The 19,256-nt window shown below is 38.3% G+C and overlaps 2 protein-coding genes and 1 non-coding gene across 3 annotated transcripts in view; 2 read left to right on the top strand and 1 right to left on the bottom strand.

Moving 5' to 3' along the window:
• The window catches only part of LOC134746528 (zonadhesin-like), a 30,718-nt gene extending 24,514 nt beyond the window's left edge, over nucleotides 1-6,204 (top strand). The window contains exons 6-8 of the mRNA XM_063680940.1: nucleotides 3,509-3,709; nucleotides 5,293-5,439; nucleotides 5,967-6,204. Coding sequence (XP_063537010.1) covers nucleotides 3,509-3,709; nucleotides 5,293-5,439; nucleotides 5,967-6,118 — 500 coding nt within the window. The 3' untranslated portion in view covers nucleotides 6,119-6,204. The remainder of the gene's footprint in view (nucleotides 1-3,508; nucleotides 3,710-5,292; nucleotides 5,440-5,966) is intronic.
• A 1,196-nt stretch (nucleotides 6,205-7,400) lies between these two features.
• Nucleotides 7,401-7,472, bottom strand: Trnad-guc (transfer RNA aspartic acid (anticodon GUC)). Its single transcript has one exon. It is a non-coding gene; the product is annotated as a tRNA-Asp (tRNA).
• A 229-nt stretch (nucleotides 7,473-7,701) lies between these two features.
• LOC134746491 (N6-adenosine-methyltransferase non-catalytic subunit) lies at nucleotides 7,702-18,284 on the top strand. The gene is made up of 6 exons (XM_063680897.1): nucleotides 7,702-7,869; nucleotides 7,947-8,105; nucleotides 9,474-9,674; nucleotides 10,801-10,957; nucleotides 12,890-13,199; nucleotides 14,959-18,284. The coding sequence occupies exons 1-6, from the start codon at nucleotides 7,804-7,806 to the stop codon at nucleotides 15,200-15,202; spliced, it is 1,137 nt and encodes a 378-aa protein (XP_063536967.1). The 5' UTR covers nucleotides 7,702-7,803; the 3' UTR covers nucleotides 15,203-18,284.
• Nucleotides 18,285-19,256: the final 972 nt, after the last annotated feature.

Raw genomic sequence — 19,256 nt, 5'->3', positions numbered from 1 at the left:
AAAGAACATGTCTAGTCACTTAAGTAACATTTTGAGTAATCGCGGTTTTATAATTTGGAACCATGTCAAAATGTATGGTAATTCCGTGACCAGGTCTTTTTTAACTAAAAAAAAGTTGTGTTACATATACCTATATACAGTGGTAGCAAAAGATATAACCAATAGTTCATTAAGAGCTCTACATTTTGAAATGAAAATCTCATTTTCCGAATAAAGTGACAAGAGATGTTCTTTCCGTGTACCCTTCACTTGTATGATGCCCCATTACCGTGTCTCTTGCCTCAGATAAACAGGGGCTTATACCCTACCTGATCTTATAAGAGTTATAAGTTTGTTTTAATTTATTTCAGACTTTGCGCTTTCTATGTTTCTGCACACTATGGTAGACTTAAAGATACAGTCGGCTACAAAATATGTAAATAATATCTCGATAAATATAAGAAACAAAAAAAAATATGTCAAGATTCAAGTGTTTAAATAGCTTAGGTATGTATTTGCAGCTGACGGTAGGTATAATATTTAATGTGATATTAATTTATTGTTCATTGAAATATATATTTCACAAATATTTTTTTGTTTCCCTCACTTACCTAAACTTAGTAATAAATCTTCTGCAACTATAGAAAGGTTTGTACTATCCTTATTTTTCCTTAAATTAGCAAGAGTTGTGATTATTTCAGAGGAGCAAACATTGTATTTTCGTCGTCAATTGTAACCAGTAGGCCTTGGTCTTTTTTTGGTCTACCTTAACCTAGATAACTAAACATTTTATTGGCAGATTTTAAAGAAATTAAAGACAAATAAAATTTCGTTCAACTTGCCTAATTCAAATAAAAACGATACCATTATAGAAAACCAATATTTTAAAATTTGATTTCCTGAATTAGCAATCAATCAACTACTTCTTAGTATATTTTCTAGTTTGTTTTGATTTTATTTCTAGGTTTAATTTTAGTTTTAATTTTGTAATATTATAATTTAATTAACTTAGTTTACATTATGACTAAATAAAAATCATAGTCATAGACATAGTGTAGAATGAATAAAAAATACTGAAAATGCAGTACAAGCAGGGAATGCTTCCTGTAGTGAATTTGCATGGCAAGAATTGGAAATCTGGTTCTGGTACTGAATTTGTTTAGGAAAGCAGTACCGGGAGCACAACCTAAAGGTACAAGAAATGGGCACAGAATAAATAATAGTCCTACCGTACAGAAAGCAAACTTCCTACAAAACCGAAGTTTGACAGCGGTTCAGGGACGAATCATGCGGTCCCTTTCTAATATATGCCACTATCCCTTTCGGCTATTTAGGGTTGTCAAAATTCAAGTCATTATCTTATCTGTGGTCGTGCACGCAAAGGGACGTCAAGTTGTGCCAACCCTAATAATTGCTCGGAGCAATGCTGAGCCGAACATAGCCAAGTTTGCCCGAAGCGAAGAGTTTCGAACCCCTGCTATGCATTAAAAACTAAACAAGAACCTTTTATCCAAAAGACTACATTCAGAAAAACGAAACAGTAAAAGAAAACCTCATTTGAAACTTAAGACTATTATCGTGTACTTTTATTATGTACCTATGTTACAACTTCTTGAATAAACGTCTTTTATTATTATTATTATTAAAAGAGGCCTTACCGTGAAAAACAAAATTCCAAATTCCTGTTTGCTTGAATTGCAAGGGCAATAGAGAGACGAATATACTCGAAGAAATTTAGATTTTCTTTGCAGTAGGGCCTCAGACACACAGACAGACACACTGAGGTTATCAAGTTCTGAAAGTATACCAGTTTTTAGTGATATCATTTATAAATGGCTTAAAGACTGAACTCACTGTTTTTATCTATTAGTAGAGCTGCTATCGAGTTCTCTGTGATTAGTTTGATATCAGCCGGGCTGGGATTAGTGATTGGTACTGTTAAAATTCAGTTGAATTCAATTAAAATGTACAGAAAGTATAAATTTACTTTTTCTTTATACTTTTTATTTCTTTTTTTTTACTTTTAAGACAAGTTTTAATTTTTTTCCATTCAAGAAAATAACAAACACTCCATTACTGTAGTATTTATAATTTGCTCTTTCAGGGCTGATACAGACGGACTGCAACCCGACTGCAATTTGTATGGGAAGTGCATGCTGACTGCACGCCAACTGCAAAGTTCCCATACAAGTTGCAGTCCGCCTGTACCGGCCCTTTTTTTCTTTTTATATGGCTTTCCCCTCTTGTGGGTTTTGGCAGGAGGGATTTTGCCAATGATGACGTTTTATGACGTACAACGCACGAAGAGAATGTTCAGTGAATAATTTATTTTGATTTGGTAAAAGGAATTGTGTTGGGAATCTAGGACAAAAACACCTTACCGGCTCTTAGTGTTCTAGTTATTTAACCACTCATTCCACTTACCATCAATTTGATTTCTTAAGGATTATTCAGTAGATAAATAAAAATGTTGAGTAGTAATACTATTTATAATTATAGTGGTACATTTACAATTCAGTTCCATTTAAGCTTCATCACGTAGGTGAGAAAAGTCCCGCATTTGACATAGCAGCAGTTTCCTTCTGCGACATAGGCACCAACATAAGCCCAGGCACCGCTGGTTGCATCTCCAAATCTCTCAAATTATTAACTTTCACTTTTAATTCACTGCGTAGTTTATTAATATCAATATTTAGCTGCATCTGATCTGCTTCTAGAAGTTCCTTGGTAGTTTTATCGTTGTATTTGATAAGCACTGAACCGACAGTGACCCAATGTTTATTTTGTGATGATTTCGTTAGCTCCCGCAACGCTTCTCGGTTTTGATTTCTTCGTTTGTCTAATAATACTATCTCTCTTCGGTCACTCAATATTTCCTCTGCTAGTTTTTCCACACTTTCCAAGTATTTGAACAGCTTTTCTTGATCATTCATATTCAAAACCAAATATTTACAGTAGTTTTAACATAGTTTTAGTTTATTTTTAGTGTAAACCTAACCTAAAACAAGGTACTGTCAAACTGACAGTGATAGCTCACAATTTTTTTAATGTACTGCTTGACCATGGATGCAGAGTTATTCTGCCAAATAGCATATGATAATGGATGGATAATGGAGTCCGTCTAACCACGTCTAACTAAGCTAACTTTGCACCGATTTGAATAGAACAAAAACATACAACCGCATTGAGAACCTCCTCCTTTTGAAATCTTGAAGTCGGTTAAAAATGAGGCACAATCAAACGCGCTGAATACCGCATAGATAAAGTAAGATAAAAAAATAAAATGCAAATTCATGTGATAAGCACTCAAGCAAGTATTCCAGTTAAATATTATACACATCATCTTTGTCTTCGCAGCTTAGTATAAAACCGCGAGTTTGTACAAGTCAACATTTATATTTCTCGCTCTCACTTATAGCTGGGCCCTTAACCGACGTACTTACGGCGGACCACGATCGAACGTGCAAGGGACCGCACCAAGGACGCGGTCCGGTATGGCCGTTTGTAACGATTTAACATTGCCCTACAGCCGAGGTGACGTTCGGAAACGATCCCTCCATCGAAGACTGCGCTCCGGATGAGGAGTTCCTGTCTTGTGGCTGGTGCGAGCCGAGCTGCTGGGCGCCCTCACCCATTTGTCCAGGCGTGTGCACCCGCGGGTGCCTCTGCCGGCCTCCCCTGGTGCGACACTATAGCGGACACTGCGTGCAACAGAGGGATTGCGAGCCACGTACGGAATTAGATGAGGCGGTCTTCACATTCAGATCCGCACGCTGCTTTGGTGTGTGAGCAGAACATTGCTCTAAACCTACTTACGTGCATAAGCATATCTCGCTTAGACACCGGAGCGACGTGCAGATCCACATCAGTGTGATCACCGCGTAACTTTGTAGAACCTTTTACTTTGTTAGTAAATTCCTTGCTCTCTTTCTCTATCTCTGCTTTCCTTAATAACACAAGTTATAGTTACGAGGTTACATTTATCCGACCAACCATGAACCGATTCGAAGAATTTTATTTTATTATTATATTTCAATCTATATTCGCATATATTCGTATCGGCATACATTGTACCTATTCGTCATTTCGGGTCATCATGTGGGTGCTATATGTTGGCATATCTTGGTCAACCATTCGTCATGCCCTTATGCGATAAAAAAAACCTTTAAAACTGCAAGGCGAAAAGCAAATACTTTTGTTGACAAAATACCTTGTAGGTTGAATTTTGCGTGGGTTACTACGTACGGATATATAAATCTCATATTGATGTTAATCCTCTATTTGTTTACGGATCTTTTGTTAAAGCTTCTTATCTTCAAAATCATTGGACTTTTTGACCGTTATGTAAAAATAACGGAACCTGGCTTCCAATAAGACCGTACAAAACATTTATTACAATGAGAGGTAACGCTAACATTTACCCCATAATTGGAGAATAAGAGTACATAAGGCGCATTTTCAAGAAGGAAAACGGTAATTTTGTTTTCGAAATGGGTTGATGGATCCATACCCATACTTGCAAAAGCTATTGTCCAAGTGATAAATCCAAAAAAACACGAATTAATTCCGTTTTTAAAGTTTATATACGAGGAACCTATTCTATACTTACTTTTACCTAATAATAAGAAGTACTTAGCATACAAGCGTTAGATCAACCTTCGGCGAGTCTAGTTAAACTGAAAGAGATCCCTGAAAGGCTTGAAAGGGATAAGTTCGCCTTTGTACAAATGATGTGTGTTTTTCCTGTTTTATGTTTCTTTTTGTACAATAAACTACTACTACTAGTTAGTTCAAGTTCAAAATGTTCAAATATACTTTATTCATGTAGCCTAGCAATAAGGGAGCGTGCACGCTCCCTGCGTGCATAAACTGTAGGGGGCAGCATGGGAGACGTCAGATTTTTGGCGCGAAGCGTAAATGTGTAGTTTATGCTTCCAAAGTAGCCCACAAGATGGCAGCACTTGCTTTGGCGTGAAGTGTCAATGTACATGTGATGTACATGTTTATGGTTCCGATTCAGGCCACAAGATGGCAAACCCTTCAACGCGCACGGTCCTTATAGTAGCTAGACTGACTAGCTAGGAGACACAACCTTAGTTATGCGTAGAGCAAGGCCTCCAAACTATTGCCTTCGAGCAGGCTCGTGGCCGAAAGCCCATAGGTATATTTGGCCCGTGAAATGGACGCGAGATTGCCGAAGACAGGCCGTGGCCCTCGTAACGAAAAGTTTGGAGGCCCCTGCTTTGGAGAAAGTAGTCCTTATTTCGATCTGGCGTTTTCTTAGACTCCAGACCAAAGCTAAACTGATTTCAGAGACCTGCACAAGCCCCAATGAAGAATACGTCTGCCGCTACGGGTGTGAGATCCTCTGCGTAGGCCCGAACACCTGTCCGGACCGTCCGCGACGTTGCCAGCTCGGCTGCCATTGCAAGATTGGTTTCCTGAGAGACACCACTACTGGTAAGACTGTTAGACTAGACTCAAATACGTGTCCTGACCGACCATGGCGTTGCCAGCTTGGCTGGCAGTGGCACTGAAAGATTGGTCACTTGAATCTGAGGATTTCTAGTATTCCTACTACCTACAACTAATAGGAATCGAACATCCTATATGTAAAAAATACATTTATTCATATATAACGTACAAAAACATGTCAAAAACAATAAATAAAAACTTAAATTACAACTAATCTAAATAGGTACAGAACTACAGACAAATAAACTTGTGTGTTCGTCAGAACTGTACAGTTTTCTCTCCTTTGGACCATAGTTAACAGCTTGTTGGCATGAAGGTAATGATTTTATCATACTTATCCAAATAAAAGAAGTACCTACCTTTTCATGTGGATAAGGGTTTAACCTTTATAACCCTTATCTTTTGGGTATGTATGTCTACAGGAAAGACGTGAACACAGTTATGTGTTTGACCCACTTGACTTGAATCTCATCTGGTCATGATTTCAACCGAACTTCATCAATGATTTTCAGGCCGCTGTCTCACCGCTGAAGAGTGCAAAAACATAACGATGTCTTCAGTCCCGGGTTCGAAGCCGGACCTGCCACCGATATTCAGAGTGCGGGTGGCACCCAATTCGCCGAACCTACTAGACGAAGTCAAATCTGCTGTTCCTAAGAATTAAAGGCCGATGCACACAGCATGCTTATCGCCCGGCCCCTCCAATTTATCTTTACCGATACATTGCAGCATTTGATCGGTCGATGAAATGGGATTGGCCGGTCGAAATATTTAGCAGATGGCGCCAGCATAGCTTGCCCTGTCAATCCCTAGAATTGTGTCAATTTTTGGTTTTTTAATGCTCTGGATGCCAGCCCTTTAAGCCAAATCTCATAGAAAAAGGGGCAAGCTATGATGGCGCCATTTCTGCAAACCTTTGATAGTTGCCAACCCCATTCGTTGCTCCATAAAATCGTATGATCCGCAGGCAAATTTAAAAAATGTAGGCGCGGAGGGATATCGTCTCATAGAAAATTTGAATTTCGCGCCTTTTTATACTGACAAGATTTGCTAGACCAACTATAATAGGTTTTCTGGAGGGGATGTATGTTATTGGAGCTTATATTTAAATTGTATGTTTTGTAGGTTACATATAATATATATATATAAAAAAAAATAAGTTTAAATATATATATATATATATATTTAAACTTTTTTTTTTTTTTTTGAAAAATCGATAAACGAATGCGGTACGCAATGCGATGTAATTTGGTATTTCATAGAGAGTCATAAGGCGTGCTGCGTTCACATCCGTTTGGCCTGGCCTTTAACTGTTCAACCTACTTACCTACTTACCTGGAAGAATTTTGTTTACATTATTTTTGTATAAAATGTGGTCATACTACTCCATACTAGAATGCAAAGATGGATAACATGTTTTACTCTGATCGAAATATGTCTCTTCTGTATTAATTTAATAAAGAATAAAATGTTTTTATTTTTATACCTTTCACTGTTTGTGCTTCATTACCTATTCACATTCACCCAGTACACGGCCCTATATCCTCAAATATTATCAATTTTTTCAGTCAACATTAGTATAGGTGTAGTGTACTCATGTAGCGTTTTAAGTATTTCAACGATCAAGATACAGTAAAATAAATGCAATATATCCAAATATCGTAAAGCAAAACCGAAATAAATATATGAATAGGATAAGAAATAAAATAAAAAACCGGCCAATTGCGAGTCGGACTCGCGCACCGAGGGTTCCGTACTTTTTAGTATTTGTTGTTATAGCGGCAACAGAAATACATCATCTGTGAAAATTTCAACTGTCTAGATATCACGGTTCATGAGATACAGCCTGGTGACAGACGGACAGCGGAGTCTTAGTAATAGGGTTTCGTTTTAACTCTTTGGGTACGGAACCCTAAAAAAGGCGGAGAAAAAAATGCAAAAAGAGTCTCTCCGGCGGGGAATCGAACCCCGGTCTCCCGCGTGACAGGCGGGGATACTTACCACTATACTACCGAAGATATAGTTGCGGAGTTGAAATTAAGCTTCAGCTCTTTTGTAAATATTTTGTAATAGTAACAATTTATAAAATTTTGTAATTAATATTACTAAAATCCAAGCTACTATTTAAACAGTACATTTGCCATTTGTAAGCGAATAGAATTTATCAAAATTTTACAGACAGACAGTAGGGCATCACGATTTGATTAGAAACAATGCACAATGCAACTTGTTGTTGTGGAATTGTGGGACCGGTTTCGAAACGTCACCCTACCTGTCAAATCAAACAGAAATGACGCCGACTCCGTGTCGAGTCGAAGTTTTAAATTTTAAACAGACATAGCAACAAATATGAGTGAAAAATTAAAGGAATTACGCGAGCGCTCTCAAAAGAGAAAAAAACTTTTAGCACAAACTGTACGTGGACTATACATAACCTCTAAATATTTTTGCTGGACTATGGGTGAACTTTAGTCGGTAATTCTGGGTTCCAGCTTGGTGTTTCGAGTGTGAGTGAGCTGAGGCAGGCTCTAGGGACCTCTAGCGATGTGCCGGCGAAGAAGCTAGCGGTGTCTGAAGGCGCGGAGGACAAGCCTACCAGTAAGGAACAACCTGATGGCTTGGTGTACACAGACTCTTCCACTTTTCTTAAGGTTTGTGAAGTGTACATGGATAAAGATATGTGTACTGTTCGATTGGAGATTATAATAATCATACTGAATCGTAGAGTATGTAAATGCCTACATTGGAACCTGTATTTAAATCGAAAAAAAAAACATTTTCTTCTTAGATAATACAAAATTGTATGTGACTTATCTGGAACTAAAATAACCCTACAAGGAACAGAAAACACATAATTGTGAGCAAACAAGCAATGTTTTTTTTTCATAGTTTAAAACACTCATAGTCAATTTAACCAATTTGTGCCTACACCCACTTTTGGAAACCCATCATTTTTCTAATGCGGTCAGGTAGTTACAGTAGAAAATTTAATCAAATGCCGTAACCCGGGTGTATCCTAGAGGATACAATAGGCGCTAAACCCTCTTTTCACATTCTCCTCTCATCTACTTAAAGGTTAACTGGAAGAGATCCCTCAAAGGGATAAGTTCGCCTTTGTACATCTTATTATTTGTACCATGTAATTTTTAATATGTATTTTTGTACAATAAAGGGTTTACTACTACTAAACAGCTGGAGCCTGTCTATGCTAACTTTGCAGCCACTCGAATAGAACAAATCTACCAATAAGTTACGTCCATTGGTCTAATATAGAATAGAATAGAATAGAAATAATTTATTAATTAGCACACACAAATAGAAAGTTATACAAAACAGAGAAACATAAATAAAAAGAAAAAGTGCCACGAAATGGCACTATGTGAATGGTAATATGTGAATGTTATACCTCAAAATACATACAATGATCGAAGATATATGGCCAGGATAAAGCCAGGAAATTGAAAGAGGATAAAACTTGAGATGGAAGAATTTTTCCCTTTTTCGTTGCAACAATATACAACTGAAAATTAGACATGTTTTCATGATTTTCTTTCTATAAGACCAGCTTTACCTTTTAAGGTTTTGGAAGAAGTCTGCTGCTAGGCTGATAGTCTATTTTTCGTTAGAATTTTTTCATGGCCTTTAAAATAAATAAAATAAAAATTATTTATTTCAGATCAAAAGCGATCCATATTTTGTTAGTAACATTTTAGCCTTAATACTATGTTAGTAACCTATATCTACTTAGACCTACCAATGACTACTTCTGTCCAGTACCTAATGAGCGGGCAGTCAAGGCGCTCAGCTAACGCCCCCAGCATGCTGTTAGTGCTGCCGCGCACACGTCGGAGTAATGAGGCCACTCTCTTCCGTCTAATGGCATAGAAGTCGTACGTTCGCGCCTCGGCGAACATGCCTGACGCACTACAGTGCCTTTGCCTTTGATTAAAATGCTTAAAAATTCAATATAAAAAACAGAATTTTGCAAAAGCGAGTGTACATGTATTAACAACCTACAGGGCACCCAATCCTCCAACCCCCACAACGACTACTGCCAACACTTCGTAGACACTGGCCAGCGGCCGCAGAACTTCATCCGAGACGTGGGGCTCGCAGACCGCTTCGAGGAATACCCGAAGCTGCGGGAACTCATCAAGTTGAAAGATGACTTGATTGCTCAGACTGCGACGCCGCCTATGTACTTGAAGTGTGATTTGAAGGTATGTAACCTCAAGTATTGGAGGAATATGGCAGAGGCCTATGCCAAGAGCAACCAGACAAGACGTCTGCGGAGAAAGGCTAGCAGTAAGCAGTAAATAAGTAACCTCAAGTATAATGAATACCAATTCAAAGGCGCACTGCCATAAGCAAATAATGTTACAACCATATCCTAAAATCAAATTAGATTTAGTTAACATTGAAGTCTTGAGTCTAAACTAGAAGAAAACTCAATTTCATGAAACTGTGATTTAATTTATTATTATTATTTATTTCATACACTAGCAGCTCTTGGAGCTGATGCGTGTATTTTGCTCTTTTCAAAGTTCTAAAATGTGTATCTAGTCTTTTTTTGAAAGTGTTCACTGACGGTGCACTAGTTAATGTCTTTACAATCTTTTGAGTCTTTTGTGGAGTCCTTTTTTGGAGCAAAACTCAAAAGTATACTTAAGTATTTAAGGATCCATCATCAATTTTAAGCAATAGGGAATATTACGTAAAACTCTTGAGTAGAGGGCGTCTCTAGCACAAACACAGGGCCTATCGCAAAACACGAAAATCGAAAGTTCGGTTTCTGCCTCTTTATCACTTTTGCATATTCGATCGATAGAGAGGCAGATAACGATATTCCGATTTTCGCGTGTCGCGGTAGGCCACCTGTAAACAAACTGCCTTGATGCATCAATGTCATAGTGAAAACTTGTCATAAAACTGTTTAAGACATAGTATGTATACAGGGTGGCTAAAAATAAGTGTATTCCCATTGCCAGGGAGGTTTTGGGATTATACTGAACAACTTTTACTATGGGACCAACCCCGAAATCGCGAAAAAATGTTTGTCTGTTTCATACATTGTGGCTGGTCCATTTTCTATGGGAGGGTAAATTTTTTTTTCGTGAATCGTGGTTGGTCCCATAGTAAAAGTTGCTCAGTATAATCCCAAAATCTCCCTGGCAATGGGAATGCACTTATTTTGTAGCCACCTTGTATAAGTTGCTCTATGGTTTAGGATGTGCACTAGTACTACACTCTGGCGGCAGAACATTGCAGTAATACTCCCTACAGTTGTTTGAAAATGACAAAATGTTTTAACAGTTGTATCTGAAGATACTGTGTGTTATGTTGCAGACATTTGACTTAAAGCAGATGGGCAGCAAATTTGATGTGGTACTAGTAGAGCCTCCGCTGGGTGCTGGCTGGCGTTGGCCTGATGTACTCGCCTTGGACCTGCAGCAGATCGCTCAGCCGCGGTCCTTCGTGTTCCTCTGGTGCGGGAGCTCGGAAGGTGCTTATTTTTCTATTTTTGTTAATTGTGACGTCTTCAACTAAAAGGTGCCACATTGTCGGTTGTCGATAAGGTTGATTTCAAATTGAAGCTTTATGGATATAGCGTCTTATTGACAACCGACATTAAGTACCCTTTTGGTTGAAAACGTCACAATTATGGACTTAACTTTATGCTACACAAGCTATGCTATGCGTTCAAATATTACGTAACACAATTTTCGAAGATTTTTGACCCCCCTCCCCCCCGTGTAACGCGCCGTAACGTTTTCGTGTAACCCCCAAAGTCGTGTATAGGTTGCACTTGTCTCTCTCGCTATATCTTAATTCTGTAAGGAATTCGTATAGAAGGGCAAACGAGTACTGCTAGATTTGGTCAAAGACGCCTAGTCTTAGTAATATGGCATATAGTGGAGAAATTGGGACGGGTACCGCCGTGGCGAGGTGGCCTAGGGGTTCATGGCGTTAGCCGCGATAGCTAAAGACGCCGGTTCGAATCCGGCTTTCAACATCGGGCCTTGGGCTTCGTCACTTTTTCTTTAATATAAGACATCAATTTCAGTTTATAATATATATATGTATAGTAGTTTTAATATTATAAAAATATAAATATATAGTAGTGGGACAGCGCTTCTTAAGTAGTGAAACTACTATATATTTATATATATTTATAATATATAAATATATAGTAGTGTGACTACTTAAAAAACGCTGGTGGCCTAGCGGTAAGAGCGTGCGACTTTCAATCCGGAGGTCGCGGGTTCAAACCCCGGCTCGTACCAATGAGTTTTTAGAACTTATGTACGAAATATAATTTGATATACCAGTTGCTTTTTGGTGAAGGAAAACATCGTGAGGAAACCGGACTAATCCCAACAAGACCTAGTTTCCCCTCTGGGTTGGAAGGTCAGATGGCAGTCGCTTTCGTAAAAACTAGTGCCTACGTCAATTCTTGGGATTAGTTGTCAAAGCAGACCCCAGGCTCCCATGAGTCGTGGCAATAATGCCGGGATAATGCGAGGAAGAAGAGTGTGACTACTTAAAAAACACCAAAAAAAATTTAATAAAATAATTTCCCTATCGGACAGTATTTGCAACCAGCCAATACATATCGATGAGTGCCCGTGTTGATAATAAAATTAATAAACAATTAAATATATATCCTTTAAACTCCTATAACTGTAAAGCAAAACTAAATGCCTTTTTACAATCTCTATCATATCAGGAAACCGAGAACCTCTTATCATGCTTGAAGTAACCCATAAATAGCTATTGCTCTCCTCCTTAAATATCAAGTTATTCATAGTTACTAACCGCATTATCTACACTCCCTCTAACTTCACACCTCCCCCATACACACTTCATACACCATACACACACGAACACGCACATGCACTAACTTAACCACAATTACACACATACTTACACTTATTAGCTGGCTTATTTTCTCTCTTTTAGTATTTGTTGTTGTTGTTGTTTGTATACTTCTTTTCTTTATTTTCTTTTCGTCATTTGCTTTATATCCCTATTTAAGAAAGTTTATTGCTACGTGTATACTATTATTGTTATTAAATTGAGAGGTCAAATGTACCTAGGAGGAATCACTGACTCCCGAGACACAGGCTTGGACCTAGTTCGGGAGGCAGAGACTCAACCCCACTACCTAAATTTGTTACAAACCTGTTACACCTGTTTCATATTGTCAAACTTTATAATGTGAAATGTAATATCCAAGGTTTAAAGCAATAAAGATTTTTATTTATTTATTTATTTATTATTTATTTGATTTGTTCCCAAAGCCGTGTTTTCACATTTCGAACCACATCTTCTGGCAGTATGTTCCAAAGCATCAATACTCTGGTACCCAAGAAAATGTCTGTATGTACTGTTATGTTTTTGTTTTCTCTTTTGTCACACTAAACATTGCTTCCAGGACTGGACATGGGCCGCGAATGCCTCAAGAAATGGGGTTTCCGCCGCTGCGAGGACATCTGCTGGATAAAAACTAACATCAACAACCCCGGGCACTCCAAGAACCTGGAACACAACGCTGTGTTCCAACGGACCAAGGAACACTGCCTCATGGGCATCAAAGGGACAGTCCGGAGATCTTCGGATGGAGACTTTATCCATGCTAATGTGGATATTGACCTGATTATATCTGAGGACCCGGAGTTTGGGAGTACGGAGAAGCCTATTGAGATATTTCATATTATGGAGCACTTCTGTTTGGGACGGAGAAGGTATGTTTAATTGTTTAACTTAATTTGTACAAATATTGATTAGTCAAGATATAAAAGTGAGTGTTGATTCCAATAGGGATGATGATACATGTTGAATTTTATAACAAAATCTAGTAACATAGATAGCAAATGAGTAATTTATCGCAATAATGTAAATATTAAAATAATATATGGAAATAATACAAAAATACAGGATTTGAACCCTTATTACAGGAAAATAAATTGATTGATTGATTGAAAGTTTTTAAATTTAAGTAATTTTTCAACTTCCAAAAAGGAAAAAAGTAAGGGTAACCATTTGATTCCTTACATTTTGTCCAAAAAAATATTGTACAGCAACTATATACCTTACATAAACGCAATATTTCACCGACAAAAACGCAATTTTCTTATTTGGTCCATACATTCAAAATGGGCTCTCAGTGAACTTGACGTCACGTTCACTTATCGTTTTGTTAGAAGCGTTTCGCGAGTGAAGTACGACTGTCGGGCTTTGACTATCATTTCCGACTTTTGTATTGCTTTAATGCAATGGGTCCCATAATAGACATTTGATGCTAAAAATAAACCTGATCGATCGATACCATTAAGGCCGTTCCATCGGTTTGCCGCTGTCTCTGTCACATTTCGCAAGAAAGATCGGGAGGGATCATGCGCGCCAAGTGTCAATTTTGATCGAATTTTGTAGATTTTTATTTATTTTAAAAACGTTACCCTACAATATCGAAATTCGAAAGCTATGAAATTTAAGTTAAGATTGTTTTTTCTTCTTTTTTTGTTTATAGTATCACATAATAAATAACCGAGTAAAGTTGGATTAAAAGTCCGAGTTAGAGGTTACTTTGGGAATTAATTGTATCGAGCGAAGTGTATTGGAAGCTATGATATTAAAGATAATATAGTCAAGAACTACATATATTTTTTTCACGTTTGCGAATATCAACGCCTCTTAGAAAAACAGGATCATATAAGGAGATTTTTCGCCTTCTGGCTCAGGGAACCGCCGGGAAAATTTGTCATCTAGCCTATTTCTTAGGAAGCGCGAGAGCTGAAAGTCTGGTTATGCTCCTTTGGTCTAATTTATGTAATTAATGAGGCTACCTGCCTTTTTCATTATATCACGCCTGTATAAGTCTATTTTGGCATTCGGACCGACGGTTGGGAGAAACATGCTGAAATGAGACCGGAATGGCGTCACGACATTAAAGTCGGAACATTAAAGCACGACGATGACTGGCTGGAGAACCTTAAGCAGAAAAGTCTTCGTCGTGCTCTACTCTGGCATTTTGCCACGGCTCATGGGAGCTTGGGTACCGCTTGACAATTGATCCGAAGAATTGACGTAAGCACTAGTTTTTACGAAAGCGACTGCCATCTGACCTTTCAACCCGGAGGGGAAACTAGACCTTATTGGGATTAGTCCGGTTTTCTCACGACGTTGTCCTTCACCGAAAAGCAACTGGTATTAAATATCAAAATGATATTTCGTATATAAGTTCCGAAAAACTCATCGGTACGAGCCGCGGCGTTTGAACCCGCGACCTCCGGATTGAAAGTCGCACGCTCTTACCGCTAGGCCACCAGCGCTTATATTGATCATTCTGTATAGTATGGATTCTTTTTATACTATACAGGGTGATCAATATAAGCGCTTATATTGATCATTCTGTATAGTATGGATTCTTTTTATACTATACAGGGTGATCAATATAAGCGCTTATATTGATCACCCTGTATAGTATGGATTCTATTTCCTCAGAATCCACCTATTCGGTCGCGACTCGACCATCCGCCCGGGCTGGGTGACGGTGGGCCACGAGCTGACCAACTCCAACTTCAACGCGGAGCTGTACGCGGCCAACTTCGCGGAGGGGCGCGACTCCACGGGCTGCACGGAGCGCATCGAGGCGCTGCGCCCCAAGAGTCCGCCCAACACCAACAAGGCGAGGCCGAGGGGCCGCGGCGGCTTCCGGGGCCGAGGCCGCGGTCGCGGCGCCTTGTAGCACTCTACAGTACGGGACTACACCGGCGGTCGGAACCTCCCTAGCTGTTTTATATGTAATATCAAAGAGAATATATGCGATCATCATCATCATCATCCTGTCCTGGCCGGTTTGTGCTGGCTAGTGAGAGCGACGATCGTGAGCTCTCAGGTGGCTGAGGTGGCCTATTTTTGCAGTGAATGTATAGCTACAATCACCGCAGGTCAACACCCCTCCGACGAAATTGTAGTTGATGACCGCAGGTGGTCGGGCCTTTAACTCGTCACGCTTCGCGCCGTTCCACTCGTTTCTGCTCTTCGAAAGCCTGCACTTTTGTACTCACTGTATGTCTCCACTTTGGCCGATCTTGTGCCGAAGTCTGCCAGTGCAATGGTTCAATGTCACATCTCCGCAGAGTGTTACTGTCATAGTACATTTTGTGGTCACAGTAAATTTACTGCCATCTATCGACACGCGATTAAAACTTTAAAAAAAAATGTATATATGTGCCATTTTCAACCAAAAGGCTTCTTATCGTCGGTTGTCAATAAGGCGCTATTTCCTTATAGCTTCAATTTGAAATCAACCTTATCGCCAAGTGACAATGTGGTACCATTTGGTTGAAAACGTCACATATATAAAACTAAACTCTCGCGTTTTGTACACATAATTAATGTCTATACCGGGTCTAACGCGATTAAATTTCATTATTTTACCTTTTTTCCGACGTTTCAACTAGACTTCCGTGACCACAGCTAGTGCAACCTAGTTGAAACGTCGGAAAAAAGGTAAAATAATGAAAATTTATCGCGTTTGACCCGGTAATTACATTAATTATGTAAATATATGGATAAATGTTTTGTATTGTATTTCTTTATTGCAGATAACAAGATCCATATTACATTAAAATCACGAGCACAATTAAAATAACAATAAATAGGTACATTAAAACAAATCTTAAAATTAAATTAAATTAAATTAAAGTTTTAATAGTTTTAATAACAAAACTTCCGTGAGACACGGACTTATTAAATATGTTAATAACGGGTCACTCACGTGTTTTCGAGCGTTTTCGACTTAAAACACATGAGTGACCCGTTATTAATATATTTAATATATATGGATAAATGATTAACTTTTTTTGTACCTATTTATTATTTTTATATGATTTTGACCCATGTTCTTTCACTGATGTGATGTGTTAAAATTGTTAAATACCAACCGAAATCGTCAACGCCATCTAGCCGAGAATAGGCCAAAGGTTGGTATTAGTGGTAGCGCCATCTGTGCGAAAATCATCTTATACGGAGTTACATGGTAGGTCTTTGGTAATATGGACAAACGACAATGTCTGATAAAGTCACGCATATTAACAAAGTGCGGTCCGCTTTAACTTTGTTAACTACGATGTGGCCCTTGGCTACTAAAACATTTAAACTTTCACGATTTCTACACATTATTAAATTGTGAAACTGGACTTAATCGCGTATTTAAGTTTTAAGATTTACCTCCGACGTTTCGAGGTCGGCGTAGAACACACTTAGCTTATTAAATAAGCGTGCGAAACTTTTTTAGCCTTAACTACACATCTCATAACTTGTTTTAACTTATTCTATGGTGTTTTGTCGGTGACCCCTTTTTATTTGGAGATGACTTCTAAGATAATAATCAAATAGGGTATTCTCCTACTAGTCAAATCAGTTTCTTTTTTCCCAGGTAGCAAAATGACGTCATTTTGCTACCTGGGTTAGAACTCAAAACGATTTACTAAATATGGAATTTATATGAAACATGACGTCACGGTCAACTCGCATACTTTTTATACTTCAGTCCGATTGATTAAATCAGGGGTCGGCAACCTTTTAGCAGCCAAGGGCCACATAGTAGTTAACGAAATTGACGCGGGCCGCACTTTGTTAATATTTATGACTGTATCAGGTATTGTCGTTTGTCAAAATTATATACAAAATAGCCAAGGAGGCTCGCGGGCCGCCTGTTGCCGACCCCTGGATTAAATAGAAATTGTGTATAAAAATAACTGCTTTATTTCATGCATGTGTGAAATATTTTATTTTAAATACAGTGTTAGCAGCAATTAAATTTTTTGAAGAATGGTCATGTTAATACGCCATTTAATGAATACAGTTTTCACGGCACGATTTTCCTTTAAATTTTAACTATGTAGCAAACTTGCAATACTTTCGTCCAAACGGTTTATATTTTTATGTTTGAATTTATTTTTTATGTAAAAATGCATGCACATTTAAATTAAGTTTATTTTAATTGATGAACTGTATAAGGCGCATCTCACACGGTCTGAAACCGGAATCCCGGTTACGGAATAAATTCAGATTTTGTCTATGGTTCGTTAATATTTTGTATAGTGACACCATAAATGCCGAAACACACTCAACTTGTCAGTAGAAAAGGCGCGAAATTCTAATTATCTATGAGAGATCACCCCTTTGCGCCTACATTTTTTAGTGTGCCGCCTTTTTCTTCTGACAAAGTGGCTGTGCCGGTATAGTTTGGCAAGCCATTTTCGTCAGTAGCAAAAAGGCGGCCAATTTAAAAGAATGTAGGCGTAAGGGGTATCCTCCCATAGAATATTTGAATTTCGCGCCTTTTTCTATTGACAAAGTGGGTTTTTCAGAGAAGAGGTGATTTTATTCAGTTGGACACTACTTTTTTTTTAATTTGGGTTATTTCTACTCAGTTCCGGCCGCATTTCTGACAACGGCCAAAATTCCTGACGTCTAGTAACCCTAACTCAGAATGAATCTGATCCTAATAGAAGAAAAGTGCCCCAAAATTTTAAGATGGTAGTCAATAGTATTATATCCAGACTCCAGATAATGTTACCGAGTTTGTTTTTATAATTGGTCAAACCAAATTGTCAGTCAGTAACAACGAGGAAAATTATACTCATCCCTTTCTTTTGAGAGGAATGAGACAGTCCTTTGACAGACTATAAATTCAGACCGCGAGGGATGCGCCTTAGGCCCCGTGCCCACGTGCGCAGTAGCTCAGGTGTGTACGCAGAATACTGTATGGTTGTTTTAGACGGCATAAGAAATAGTGACATGTGAATGAATTCAGTATTTTTTATGTAATCGGATATTTTATAGAAATAAAAATGGTTATCATTTTTAAGACTTGTTTGTTTTATCATAGAGTAACTTATACTAGAGCAGTACTGTCATAGTAAATTTTGTAACCCCAGTAAATTCACTGCCATCTGTCGACATACTTTAAAACTAAAAATGAAGATTTATAAAAATACGACAGAATGTATTTAAATATAGATAAATGATTTTTTTTATTTGCATTAATTATTTTTATGATTTTGACCCATGTTCTTTCACTGATATGCGTTAAAATTGTTAAATAACAAACAAAACCGTCAACGCCATCTATACGACTGTAGGCCAAAACTAGTAGCGCCCTCTGAACGAGAATCAAATTTTCTTGATTTTCGAGGCACGTTTTTCCTTAGACTGTATCTATCTATTACGGAGTTATGTCTATCTTTGGTTTTATCTAGCGACCCGCCCCGGTTTCGCACGGGTTACCTAATCAAATTGTACACCTTCCTCAAAAATCACTCTATTGATAGATGACAACCGCATGAAAATCCGTTCAGTACTTTTTGAGTTTATCGCGAACATACATACACACTAACACAGACGCGGGGGGACGTTGTTTTATAAGATGTAGTGTAACAGTGAATGAAAAGTAGTGTATAATGGTAGAAGAGCCGGCAGTAAAGTTTCGAACCAACGTGATACCGCGATGAGATGCACAATGGTTTCCCATAAAACTGATGCTAAGTCCGAATTTGATAGTCTGCCACGGCGGAACTAGCCGAAAGTACAAAAAAAATAGCCACTTCCGGTGCGAAAAAGGGGGGGTCATTTAACCCATCTGATACTGCAATAAAAGCTATGGCATCAGTTAGAAATTTACTGGTAGATACAGAAAAGCGAAATCTGCCAGTATGATTCCTGCCGGAAGTGCTTGGCATACGCTCTCAAAGGTGACCATCGGGACCCCTAAATTAACCCATCTGATACCA

Source organism: Cydia strobilella, chromosome 13 (genome assembly GCF_947568885.1).
Source record: "Cydia strobilella chromosome 13, ilCydStro3.1, whole genome shotgun sequence".
In the NCBI taxonomy this organism is placed as follows: Eukaryota; Metazoa; Arthropoda; class Insecta; order Lepidoptera; family Tortricidae; genus Cydia; species Cydia strobilella.
This window is presented reverse-complemented; position numbering and strand designations above follow the sequence as displayed.